Source organism: Euprymna scolopes, chromosome 32 (genome assembly GCF_053919585.1).
Source record: "Euprymna scolopes isolate OS-2025 chromosome 32, ASM5391958v1, whole genome shotgun sequence".
NCBI classification, from domain to species: Eukaryota; Metazoa; Mollusca; class Cephalopoda; order Sepiida; family Sepiolidae; genus Euprymna; species Euprymna scolopes.
Window position 1 is genome coordinate 35,035,831 of NC_136513.1, and position 15,000 is coordinate 35,050,830.

A 15,000-nucleotide genomic window follows, 5' to 3' on the forward strand; every position below is an offset into this window, starting at 1 on the left:
TGTGATGTGTTTTATTTGGGTACGCTTCGTTGTTCACAATTATATCGATTGGGTCGATTAAAAAAGTTTCTGATCTTGACGAGATTGTTATCGTAACACGTTTCACAAGTCAATGATTAAACTGAAGATCGGATGAGACGTCTCTCATGCAAAAAAAAAAACAAAAAAAAAAAAAACAGAGACAGAAAAGGATATTTTAAGAATGATTCAATTTTGTAGAAATAAGCGCAAGTCAACGAAACGGATTACTTGAGTAAAGGTTTTTGTAATGCTTAAATATTATATGTATAGGAATGGTATCTTTTATAGAAGAACCCCGCCATTAATGGACAGATGAGATTTGCATATATAAATGAATACATAAATTAATGATACGCTAATAATAAGGTAATATGGCCCAGTCTTGATATGGATTAGGGACCAGGTCTCCATATTAAGGTCAATAAGACCCACGTGAAACGTTATAAAGAATGTAGAATAAAGTCCACCGTGGAGCGCATCGCGGAATTGTAAATAGTTATATTTGTTAGTTTACCTGGATGATGCAAGAAAAATAAGCAAGCAATAGCATGAATAGATTTCATCACCGTGAATGGGTAATAAAATATTATTTTTTATACAGGCATTTATGATATCAATATATAGAATTTCAGATAGACACTAGATGGACTTTTAGCTTATCCAGTAATACACACCAAATATTAAAATCAATCAAAATAGTATGTTTCCAATTAGAATTGTTAGACTTCTATTCGCTCTCGAAAGACAATGGATATCCCCTGGCTCTGATTCCCAGAGCAGGAATAATTAAGGTCATAATTAGTATTGTCTGGAGTTCGTTAATTTTCCGTCATTTGTTCTATGTGTTAAGTACATGAGTTCAAATGTAATAAATACATACACGGCATAATCAATCTGACACACCGGTTCCCGTTAGATCGCTTAAGGTAAGCGGCCTTGTGCTTGGTCAGTACTAAAAGGAGTGACCATTTCGGGAACACTATGTGTGTGTGTATGTGTGTGTGTGTGTGTGCTTTCTCCTTGTCTCGGAATTGTTTCCAGACGTCCGGGAATTTTCCTTGCAACTCGATCACAGTTCCGACTCAGGAGGGAAGTGGTTAGGAATTATGTAACTCTTGCTTCCACGTCAGATATCCTGGCTTCTCAAACCGGAAATATGATGTTTGATAGACACCTTTAAACTTAATCCGAAAAGAAACCCAAGAAAACTTAAAATCAATACTATCTATCTATCTATCTATCTATCTATCTATATATATATATATATATATATATACATATATTATTATTATTATCATAGTAAAAAAAAATAATCATGGCAGCCCCTTTAAGTAACTCGTTTCTTATCGTTGAGCACTTTCAGTTGAATTAAGTCGGTCAATTTAGCTCTTATGCATAGATCATCGTATAAAGATTACATGACTGTGACTGACGTAAAAAACATTTATTCAATAATCCATTCTTAAGGTTATTGGTGGAAATGATGCTATAGCCTCGCTAGAACTCGAACCAGACACACTAAGCTCACAGTCTACGGCTGTATCTACTGTTACTGAACCATTTCCGAAATTAGGCTTAATTATTACCACACTATCATTTTGCTAGAAATTATTTTGATTGTAAATATCTTAAACTAATTTTCTTTTTATATCTTGCAAAACCAAGAACTTTTTTTTTCTTTTAAATCTCTGAATTCAGTGGGCCACATCTAATATTGCAGCGGGCGACAGTTAACATTTGTTCCATAGGTTAGCTGTCCTTCATTTGAATAAATGCATTTACTGCAAAAGACAATCCTTGTATTCTATTTTGTTTTCCATAACTTTAAAAAAATGTTATACTTAAAAAAACACCAGTGGTTGAGTTTTTAACACCGAGTGATAAGTCATAACTGAAGTCATAAAAATGTGTATGTGTCATAACTTTAGTCATAAAATGTATATATGTCATAACTTTAGTCATAAAAATGTGTATATGTCATAACTGTAATAATACATATATATATCATGACTATAGTCATAAAAATCTATCTCATAACTATAGTCATAAAAGTGTGTATATGTCATAACTGTAGTCATAAAAATGTATATATGTCATAACTATAGTCATAAAATTATATATGACATAACTGTAATAATGCAAATGTATATATGTCGTAACTATTTTCACAAAGAAATACACCCCCTTCATTTTCTTTTAAAGATAAGAAATAAAATGTTATGTAATTTAAGTGCCGACAGATATGCAAGATTACATAAATATACTGCCAAAACATACGCTTTTTCCTTTATGTAAGATAGTCATTACACGTGAATAAAGTCGCTTTTTTAAAATTATGTTGCGTGATATTGTACATTGTAATACTCGTTTGGATTCATACGAAATGAAACAAGAGATAATAATTTCGATTGCGGTTAAGAAGAAGAAAAAAAAGATCATTTGTTTAAATAACCATAAACGTTAACCGGATGTATCCGGTGTTTTCATCATTAATGTCCCTCGTGAATGTACGTCCGGTATTTCATGAGTTCGTGTGAACGTACACCCATTATAATAGATGCTGTTGGTTTTTAGGTTAAACTAATAGCACATGTAATTATGCTAATATTATTAATATCATCATCATCATCATCATCATCATCATCATCATCATCATCATCATCATCATCATCATCATCATCAGCAGCAGCAGCAGCAGCAGCATCAGGAATAGTAAGGAAATAGACAACACCTCGTCCCAATTATCATGATTGCTTGGTTTGATGGTATATATGCACAGGATAATAATAATAATCTATATATTACTACCGTAATACCTTTAACGTACGTGTGTCACAGTTTCCAGATTATAAATCATTCGGTCGGAAGATCCTATTTATTAAAAAAAAAGGAGGAGAGAAAGTTATAATATACTACGAACATTAAATTAGTATATAGATACGTTAACAATGTTTGTTGTATGTTATCACTTCTTATTCTTCTTTTTGATAAATAGGATCTCTCGATTACCGAAGACGCAATAAAAATAAAAAAAATTAAATAAAAAAATATGATGTCGCTTTTGGACCGTACTTGAGACTAAAATATACCTTCTTAGTCTTCTGACTAAGATCCAAAGGAAGTATCTGCTTTGTCTAAAGATGGTATAATGAAATCGTGGGGTTTCCGTTCGTGCCGGGCGTCCATACAATGGAAACAGATCCTATAAGGATGTCGGGGAAAAACCTTAATGGCACTACATTAACCAGATCGCTTAGATAAATACTCTTCCAGCTTTAACCAAAAGGGCTACAATAATATCGTGGGGTCCCCATGCACACTGGACATCCGCAGAATGCGCAGCAGCAACATATGTAAGATGCCGCTGTGGAATTTCCACAGGTTTTGCAAATAATAATAATAATAATAATAATAATAATAATAATAATAATAATAATAATAATAATAATAATCGACCATTGGTAATCGTGAGAAACCACCTAGTGAGAAAATACTAATTGTAATAATAACAAACTAATGATTTCGTTTTACGTCATATCAACCCATTTTAGATTATTTAATAATAAAGAATATTGGGAGACATATTTTCATTTCAACTAAAAATGACTAGCGGGAAAACTCCTTATGAGTAAATAATAATTGTAGAAAATTTATGGGAAGTTATTGTCATACAGATCTTGTCCTGTGTGTCTAAATGAGATATTACTGGTAAATACTTGTTTTAGAACTCATTGTGAGTAAAAACGATAATAATGATGATAATAATAATAATAATAATAATAATAATAATAATAATAATAATAATAATAATAATAATAAGTGTGAAGTGACCTGAACGAAAACGGTTATAAAATATGAAATATTGTTCTTTCATTACAAAAAGAGACAGAATTTTAAAAAAAAGAGACAGAATAAAAAAAAGAGAGACAGAATTAAAAAATAAAAAAAAGAGAGACAGGATTAAAAAAAGAGAGACAGAATAAAAAAATAAAAAAAGAGAGACAGAATTTTAAAAAAAGAGAGACAGAATTAAAAAATAAAAAAAGAGAGACAGGATTAAAAAAAAGAGAGACAGAATTAAAAAATAAAAAAAGAGAGACAGGATTAAAAAATAAAAAAAGAGAGACAGGATTAAAAAAAAGAAGAGACAGGATTAAAAAATAAAAAAAGAGAGACAGGATTAAAAAAAAATAAAAAAAGAGACAGAATTAAAAAATAAAAAAAGAGAGACAGGATTAAAAAAAAAGAAACAGAATTAAAAAAAATCTTAAAGAAAATTTATTTTGGCATTCATTATTTTTTGTCGTTGGCGAATTTTAATAATTTTTTTGTTTTTTTTTTGTTCTTGGTAGACGGGGTCAAGAATCCATTAAGTTCATTTTTTGTCCTTCATTGTACATAGACTGTGACACATGAACTATGATATATATATATATATATATATATATATATATATATATATATATATATATATATATATATATATATATATCTTTTGTCCTGTTATTGACAAACATATATATAAACAGATTCGTAGTAATGTCGGTTAAAGAAAAAGAAAAACAAAAACAAAAAACAAAATGGCGTCTTTGAAAGGGGTGTTTTTCAAAATGGCTTCCGAGCGTTGACGTTGCATGAGATGGAGACGCCGAAAAATGATGACGGTGATAGAAGTAGTATCAGTACTGGAATTTATGTTTGTAGTAGTAGTTGTGGTAGTTGTTGTGTTAGTGGTAGTTGTGGCGGCAACGAGAATACCGGTCAGTACTTTCTATAGTGTCGGGTGGTTGAAAATCGGCTTCTCTTAGGCCTGGTATTGAAGTACGGAGTTTGACAAACCCGGATGAGTATTGTTCATGCGTAGAGCAGTCAGGCTTTTATTGTACCAGTCGTCTTCGTGATTCTCCTAGGCAAAAGCAAAAAATAAAAAAAAAATAAAAATAGTGATAAAAATATATAAACAAATAAAACAAAAACCTTAAAATGTCGTATTAAAAGAGAAAAATGTTTGAATAAAATGGATTTAACGCATTTTTGAATGAATAAATTTTATCTTAACATTATTTTGCTCTTAACTTCACTTTAATTTTGATTCGACTTTATCGTTAACTAGCAGATGTACACGGCATGTCCCGGTATTAAACATAGCATTAAATTACTTACAAAAATGAAGTAAAACAAGTCTTGTAAGTAAAGAAAAAACAAAAAAGAACACTCGAACTGAGACCGAAACTAAAAGCTAAGAACAGTGATTACAGTACGATAACCATCATTTGCCACGATCTTAAAAAAGTATTTTAAAATCTACTTATTCTTAACATGAGGAAGTTGTCACGTGAACGATTCGCGCATGCGCAGTCGTAAAACACTTCACAGATAAAATCCGATAACTTCTAAGTACCAATTTTTAAATTATCACCCCTTAACAGCCTTTTTTCGAATTAATGTAGACTAAAATGTTTTCCACATGTCTGACTACCCTGTATACCAAATTTCAAGTCTGTAGATCAAAAATTCATTGAGTATATAGGTTGGGAGTTTTTTTTAAAGATTTTTATAGTGAAAAATTAAATATTTAAATTAGATATTTAAAAAAATACAATCTTCATTTTTCAATTAATACCCCTTTGAAATTTAGTGACATTCCTTCTGTTCATCATCTTTATATATATATATATATATATATATATATATATATATATATATATATATATATATATATATATATATATATACATATATATATATAAATTCTTTTTGGGGTCGAAAATTTAATTATGGCTAAATATAGACCAATCAACAGGATGATATACAAACATGAAAATAAAGGCTAGCTCACCATTTCCTCTCCCAACAAAGCTAAATCGAGGAAAATTACGGTAAAATATTGTCATGAATATATATATATATATATATATATATATATATATATATATATATATATATATATATATATATTGTCATGAATATATATATATTGTCATGAATGTATATATAGTTTGGCACACACACACACACACACACACACACACACACACACACACACACACACACACACACACACACACACACACACACACAGAGACATAGTCATTTTAAAAATATATAAAAATTTATTTCTCGCCGTTCATTTTTGTCCCTAGCTGTCAATTTGTATTTATTTGAATCTTCTTTCTGTCTTCCGTTTTAGACGAGCGAGTTTCGCAATAAATGGAAATTATTTCTTTAAAGTTTGTATCTTAAATCGCTTCCTCCATTTATTTATATTTTGTTGCTTCAGATTATTTTTAATATATGTTCTCACACTTTATTTTTATGTCACAAATCAAAATGGCCACCAAATCGTACGAACGATTCAGCAAATGACGCTTTCCGCCATCTTGTTCTAATTAATATTGTTCTTAATTCTAATTAAATACAAACTAAATAAAGAAAAAAAAAGAAACACTTTCACACACACACACACACGCGCCACACGCACACACCCACCCACCCACCCGTATATATATATATATATATATATATATATATATATATATATATATATATATATATACATACATATACATATATATATATATATATATATATATATATATATATATATATATATATAAGCAGAGTATAATTATGGTATACTAGCAGGCCGCCTGGCGTTGCCCGGTCGTAAAATATGCATAATATTAGGTTGGTGCAAAAATAACTTTTGACGGTCAACTATACATTAAAAAAAAGCGACATTATTTTTGCATCAAGCTAATATTATATTTTAATTAATGCAGAGTTCTTATTTATTATAAACAGAAACACCGTAAGTATTAAACATAACATTAAATTCGCTTTAGTTAAAAATATAAATAAAAAAAACGGAAAGAAACTAAGATATGTGCATGCGAGCATCATGTTTTTTTCTAAACAGTTCACTTCTTGTAAGTAAGTAAGACAAATTACTGAATACTGAGATCGAAACTAAAACCTAACGATTGTAAGCCAAGCACGATAATAATTAGGCCAGCTTGATAATATCTTTAAAAAGTGTTTTCAAACCTACTTATTCTTAACATAATGAATCTGTCATGTGAATCATTCATGCATGCGCATTCGTTAGCAAACGGATAAAAATCCGACAAACCCCAACGTACCAATTTGCTAATTTTGTACCCCTTAGGAGCCCTTGTTTTCCTGAGTACCCTATATATAAAATATCAATTTAGTAGATCAAAAATTCGTTTAGTATATAGGTTGAGAAGTGTACACACGCACGCACACACACACACGCATACACACACAAATACATTCTCACTTTTCTAGATATATAAATAGTATTGACTACGTTTCTGCCCCGATTTCTTTAGAAAAGTAGCGTTCTCTATCTTCTATTTGTTCTGTTCTTTTTTAAAATATAACTTCCGATTCCCTTTCAAATAAGAGAGACATTTGTATAAAAGAATACCTATTTCAAATCTAGTTTCATTGTAAAAAAAATATACATGTATGCATATAGGTAGCCAATAATATTTGTATAAATAAACATGCTAATATATATATAGCTTAATCGCCACATATATTTTATAATTTACTGCCTAGTTCTACCTACGTATTGAACACTGTTGAAGTAAATACTTAAAGTTTACGCATAAATTTATACTTTCGTATATTAATTTATGTGCTTAAATGAAGTATATATATATATATATATATATATATATATATATATATATATATATATATATATATATATATATTTATATATCCAGGCATGAGATGATCAAAAGAGGGACTAATAAACACAACGGGGTTATTAGATAGTACTCGATTACAAGAGCAAAATATTTTTTATCATTTATTTGAAGGTAAACAGTTACATTTGGTCGCTACTAACAGCCATCTGTTTCAGTCAATGAGATTTCTTCAGGCGACCCTGAACCATTCAACTGTGGAAAAATTTTCTATAGCGTCGAAAATAACCTATGTTACCTACTGATAGACTATTCCGATCCCACTGAATATCGGAAGATTAAGCCATAAGGTGTGAGCCGATATCCCGTGGCCCAACTTAGGTTGTTGCAATACATGTTGTTACTTTATTTTGGCGTTTTGCTTTTCTTTGTAACACTATAAAAGGACTATAAGTTATTTATTATTTTTCAAGAAGAATCCATTATAAAATTGTTTCGTATTGCGACTGCACTATATATGCTCTGGAACCCAATAAAAATGCATTCATTGAGCTTAGATTTTTTAAAAAATTTACAAAATTTATATAAGCAAAGATCGTTTTTTTTTTATAGAAAAGTCTTTATTTAAAAGAAAGATGTTTTAATCAATTACGATTGGTATATACAAACCTAGTACGTTTCAAGTAAATGATTAACCTATATATACTTGAAACGTATTCAATTTGTATCTACCAATCATAATGGAATAAATCCTTCTCCTGAAGTTTATATATATATATATATATATATATATATATATATATATATATATATATATTCATATGAATATATATATATATATATATTCATATGAATATATATATACATACATATTGATATATATATATATTGATATATATATACTCATATATTCATATATATATATTCATATATTCATATATCTATATATTCATATATATAGATATATGAATATATATATATATATATATATATATAGTCTTCGAAGTTTTCAACCTTTAAAACTATACAAAAAAATATTTTTTATCATTCGTTAGAAAACCATTCAGTCAGTAAGTTATTTAAACACCTGCAATCACTGCATCAACTCGCTCTCGAATTTACTATAGTACCAATAATTTATTTTTCAAGGGATCATCAGTTGTTTACCATGAAACACTGTTTCGGGGATTTAAAAACAAAACAGTATATTACATCATGGCTCCCCAGCAGTGTTGATCAAACACCACCACCCTTAATCTTAGGAAGAAGATATGTTACAAACATTTGATCCAATTTTCTATTCTTAATTGCAGTTACTAACCTTTTCATGCTATAAAAATGAATTTCTTACCAGTGTGATTCATGAATTTCCACATTTAAAATGGATATATTTTTTGATTTTTAATTTTTCAGTCTTGTATTTATAAGATTACGGATTAATCCATTTGACTACTTATCACCCCCATGATTTGTATTTAGTATATTTACATTTTTATTTATTTAAAATAAGATATATAAAGGTTAAAAATATTTTTACATATATACAATTTTTTTCTTTTTTTAATATTATTATAATTTTATTACATGTAATTATAAATACATTTTATACATTGCTAATATAGTTTTGGATTTCCTTTATTAATATAGTCTGGTTAATCTTAAACGATTCAAAAGCATCAGGATATCGAACAAATGCTTTATTTAACTGTTTAAATATAAGTTAGAAACTGGTGGTATAAAATCTGTTAATTTTAAAGAAACGCGAGCTATTCTCAAAAACTCTGACATAATGGTTCCATAAAACATAAAAACAGGGCAGGTGCTATCTTTATGCGGCATAGTACTATTTTAAAGGAGAAGGCGTTCCTTTTATCATATATTTTTTAAAGAAAAATCCCATCCTCAATTTTTATATCTAAATCCAAAAATGTAGCCTGTTGTCCTCTATGTTCACAATTCAATTTTAATTCGTTTGGATATATAAGATGTTTATTTTTTTCGAATTCATCATTATCGTTTATACATATAAGGTCATCTATAAATCTCCTATACCCATGAAAGTTATATGTTTTAGATATATCAGTTTTTAATAGTGATGACATATATATGTATATATACTCGAGTCTATGTAAATACAAATTTGCCCAAAATGGTGAAGGATCAAATCCCATTGGGATACCTATCGTTTGGAGTAATATTTTATTTCCTATTTGAAAATAGCATGCTTTAATAAGATGACTTACAAGTATTTTTTAAATCCCTTTAGAAACACCCATTTTGATATTTTTATTCATATATATATATATATATATATATATTCATATGAATATATATATATTCATATATATATATATATTCATATGTATATATATATATATATATATTCATATATATTTCATATGTATATATTTTCATATGTATATATATTCATATATGTATATATTCATATGTATCCATTTTCATACGTATATATTTTCATATATATATTTATATATGTAATTACAAGAATTTAATAAACTAGGTTTAAAAAACACTTTAACAAGAGTTAAATATATTCATTTCTTCAGAAAGGAAACACAAATAAAATGGATTGTCCTTAATCCGCTGAGTTTCAAAGGAAATAATTTTCTTCTTATCAGAGGAGAGGAGTAAAGAAAATGCGGAATGAGATTTTGTTTGTATTATATATATATATATATATATATATATATATATATATATATACTAGCAAAAGTACCCGTCGCTGACTGGGTTCAAAAATAGCCTACAGAAAGAAGGCTTGTAAAGAGATAGCTTCGAGTTTGGGGGTATCAAACCCAAAGCAAAATATGATGAAAGTAAAAATAAAATAGATAAACCCCATAATTTATTATACCATACCTGTTCACACTGAAACACTTATCACAATATTCTGTGGATCTATATTAAAAACCTTTTTTTTCAATTTTTAATTTTTTTATTTCCATACATTGTGGACCAGGCGCGTACGCAGACCCCACAATTTTAATGAATCATTATTATGCCAGATCAAACATACCCATTCCTGTGTCTCGATAATCTTCTATCCTTATATGTGATTAGTTTCCTATAATAATCAACCATATAGGAGCCTATTCGTGACCAGACACACACACACGTTCAGCTTATATATATATATATATATATATATATATATATATATATATATATATATATATATATATATGTTCAGCTTATATATATATATACATATATATATATATATATATATATATATATATATATACATATATATATATATATATATATATATATATATATATATATATATATATATACTGTGTGTGCAAAATCAAGACTTCAAGACAAGGTGTTGTTGCCATCAACACCTTGTCTTGAAGTCTTGATTTTGCACACACAATATATTAATGTTCAATTATGAAATGTGATAATTTTGTAGCTTAATCCTTAAGTCAACCATTTTTGACTTAAAACCTATTGGTATATGCAAATTTACTGAATTACACGAACTCAGTATATTACATATAAGCCTATATATATATACATATATATATATATATATATATGTGTGTGTGTGTGTGTGTGTGTGTGTGTGTGAATGAGAAGTGGGAGGAGTTGAAAACACTGAAATACATATAAGAACGTAGGACAAAACAAAAACAAAAAAGAAGACCAGCTAAATAAGTAAGAATCGAGCAACAAAAACGGAAAACAATAGTTTCTCTCCATCAGCATCATTTCCAATGAAGACTATTTAACCATTTTAAAAACCAATTTCCGCTTCTTCATCATTATGTTTTGTCTTACGATCTCATATTTGCATTTGATTGTCGCTCATCCAGCCATTAACATCGCAATCTTTTATTTTACTTTTTATTTATTCATTTTATCCTTTGAATTAAACTGCTTTCGATTGCAAAATAGAATAGAATAGAATAGAATAAAATAGAATAGAATAAAATAAAATAAAATAGAATAAAATAAAATAAAATGAAATAAAATAAAATAAAATGAAATAAAATAAAATAAAATAGAATAAAATATAATGAAATAAAATAGAATATAATAAAATAAAATGAAATAAAATAAAATGAAATAAAATAAAATGAAATAAAATAAAGAGAAATAAAATAGAATAAATAAAATAAAATAGAATTAAATCGCATAAAATGAAATAGAATTAAATAGAATAAAATAAAATAAAAAGAAATCAAATCAAATCAAATAAAATAAAATAAAATGAAATAAAATAGAATAAAATAAAATGAAATAAAATGAAATAAAATAGAATAAAATAAATAAAAATAAAATAAAATAGAATAAAATAAAATAAAATTAAATGAAATAAAATAGAATAAAATAAAATAAAATGAAATAAAATAAAATGAAATAAAATAGAATAAAATGAAATAAAATAAAATAAAATAAAATAAAATGAAATGAAATAAAACAGAATAAAATAGACTAAAATAAAATAGAATAAAATGAAATGAAATAAAATAGAATAAAATAAATAAAAATAAAATAAAATAGAATAGAATAAAATAAAATCAAATGAAATAAAATAGAATAAAATAAAATAAAATGATATAAAATAAAATGAAATAAAATAGAATAAAATAAAATAAAATAAAATGAAATGAAATAAAACAGAATAAAATGGACTAAAATAAAATAGAATAAAATAAAATAAAATAAAATAAAATGAAATAAAATAGAATAAAATAAAATAAAATGAAATAAAATAAAATAAAATAAAATAGAATAAAATGAAATAAAATAAAATAAAATGAAATTAAATAAAACAGAATAAAACAGAATAAAATAGACTAAAATAAAATAAAATAAAATGAAATAAAATAAAATAAAATAAAATGAAATAAAATAGAATAAAATAAAATGAAATAAAATAGAATAATAAAATAAAATAGAATTAAATAGAATAAAATAAAATAAAAAGCAACGGAGATCTAAACTACTCCATTTGCTTAGTTTAAAAAAAAAAAGACGAAATATTGCCAGGATATTAGCGCGTTCACAAGGTCTTAACATACGTTCGATACCTGGTGCGATATTTACCCTTGATGAGTTATTGTAAGAGTTCTACTAAATGAGGAAGTTTCTAGGCGCGTAATGATCGGTGACGTAACGGATAAAGTACTAGATAAAATTCAGTTGTAAGTAATACTTTTCTGGAAGTAGAATATCCAAGCCTCAGAGCGAGCGATATCCAGAATACAATTGCGAATCACTTTTACATGGTCTTGGCCGTCGGTATGTGAGCATGCTAATCCAGAATCACACAAGCACGATAAGAGGCGTGGGAAGGGTATATTAAAATTGTTTTAAGATGTTTGTGATCAACTTTGAATTAACCAGTTTTCATTTTGTAACCACATCAGCCGCCTGACGATGATTCATGAGAGTCAAAAGCGTTTGCAAATATGGCGAGTTTTTTATGCACGCTGAAGCACAACATTAAATTGTTGGCGCGTAAAACGAAAAAATTGTTTAAGCAAACGTGTATTAAAGAAAAATCTTGTCCACACACACACACACACACACACACACAGAGGAAAAAAAAAACTTGAATGCCTGCTAGACATTATCCTCGAATGTCTAAGGTGTTTTTTTGGGAGATTCTATTTATAAACATTGCTGATAGGAATTGACGAATCAAATGAATCCACGTTCTGCTATCAACCAATCAGAAACCAGAATTGCTCCATAAAAATTAAATCTTAGCATTCCAGCACAAATTTTTTTTCGTGTCAACACAAGGATCTTTTGCTCTTTGCCTGCAAAATCATAAAGTCCAGAACGAGCACAGAACAGCTGCTCACTGAGAGTTCTTCATCTCTAGAACTTCTATAGAATAACTACTCATTGGAAACTCTTGAAATTAAACATGGCTTCCAATTCAAGAGGATCAATGGCACAGAGTTGCTGTCAGTTTTGTTTTTGTTTAACTACAAGTCAATTGCTATGACATGTTGTTGATTCTTCAAACTTAAATCTATCAATGCTTTACCATATATTAAGCATTGTCATTGAACGGTCATCCTAGAACAAGTAAAATCAATTTCATAAACAAAACAGTTTTTCACTACTTATGTCGCTTTATGAAGATTAAAATGATATAATGATACTAAAACCACTAACTAAAAATTCAAAATAACATAGTATTCAGATTTCTGTGTGTTTGCGTGTTTGTGTGTGCGTTTGCGTGTTTGTGTATGTGTTTTTATGTCTGCTAAAAACTTTTGATACACACTTCAAGCAATGACAAAATTGGTATCGGTAAAAAGATCAGACGATTTATTTTCGATCGGGGCATGAATTTCCCATATGTCTCAATAACATTTAGCTTGTATCTGGCTTTATAAATATTACTTTCTCTTAAATTCCCGTGGCGGTTGATGGTGGCCTAAGGGTAACGTTCCTTGCGAATGGAGTCCACGGTGGCTTTGAGGCTGGGTTGGAATACCTCGACGAGTAGCAATCGTCACCTCCATGCACGGATGATTGCGGAAGCATGAAATGTTAGTGTCTATAGGTATTAAGATAATTATATATATATATATATATATATTCAGAGAGAGAGAGAGAGAGAGAGAGAGAGAGAGAGAGAGAGAGAGAGAGAGAGAGAGAGGAGAAATAAAAAAGCAACCAACCAAGTTATGTGTTCATCAACGTTTCGTCTTTTTTGCAATATTCCCACTGGATGAATATATATATATATATATATATATATATATATATATATATATATATATATATATATATATATATATATAATTTTTCAGAATGTGGGGGCTAAACTAGAGTATTGGACTTCCGGTTTGTTGGCTGTCATGGCTCTTGTGGGCTGCGACGTTGATTGGTTGTATATATATATATATATATATATATATATATATATATATATATATATATACATATGAAATATGTTCTAATCTACTATATATAATTATTGGTTCCATATTGTAGTAAATTCTATACTAGGTCAACTTGTCAACGCTCAAGATATGCGATGCTATTCGGAGACATCTTGCGTCTTCCAACGTCTCTCTCTCTCTCTCTCTCCCTCTCTCTCTCTCTCTCGCTCTTTCTCTGGCTATAATTTATTATTAAAGATTCTTCTCTAAAAAAGGGGGAAAATAATAAATTAACAGTCGTACTGTTCTATACATCCAGCCGCCATTTGAAAATGTAATCCATTTCGTTTGTCACTCATATATACACATACATCCGGTTAGCCCTGCGCGCATGCGTAACTAATTACAAAGTGACGATACAT

At 28.0% G+C, this 15,000-nt stretch overlaps 1 protein-coding gene across 1 annotated transcript in view; it reads right to left on the minus strand.

Moving 5' to 3' along the window:
• Positions 1 to 4,310: 4,310 nt before the first annotated feature.
• LOC145256254 (homeobox protein unc-42-like) overlaps positions 4,311 to 15,000 on the minus strand; it is a 61,231-nt gene continuing 50,541 nt past the window's right edge. The window contains exon 3 of the mRNA XM_080114912.1: positions 4,311 to 4,927. Within this exon, the coding sequence (XP_079971038.1) occupies positions 4,826 to 4,927 (102 nt within the window). The 3' untranslated portion in view covers positions 4,311 to 4,825. The remainder of the gene's footprint in view (positions 4,928 to 15,000) is intronic.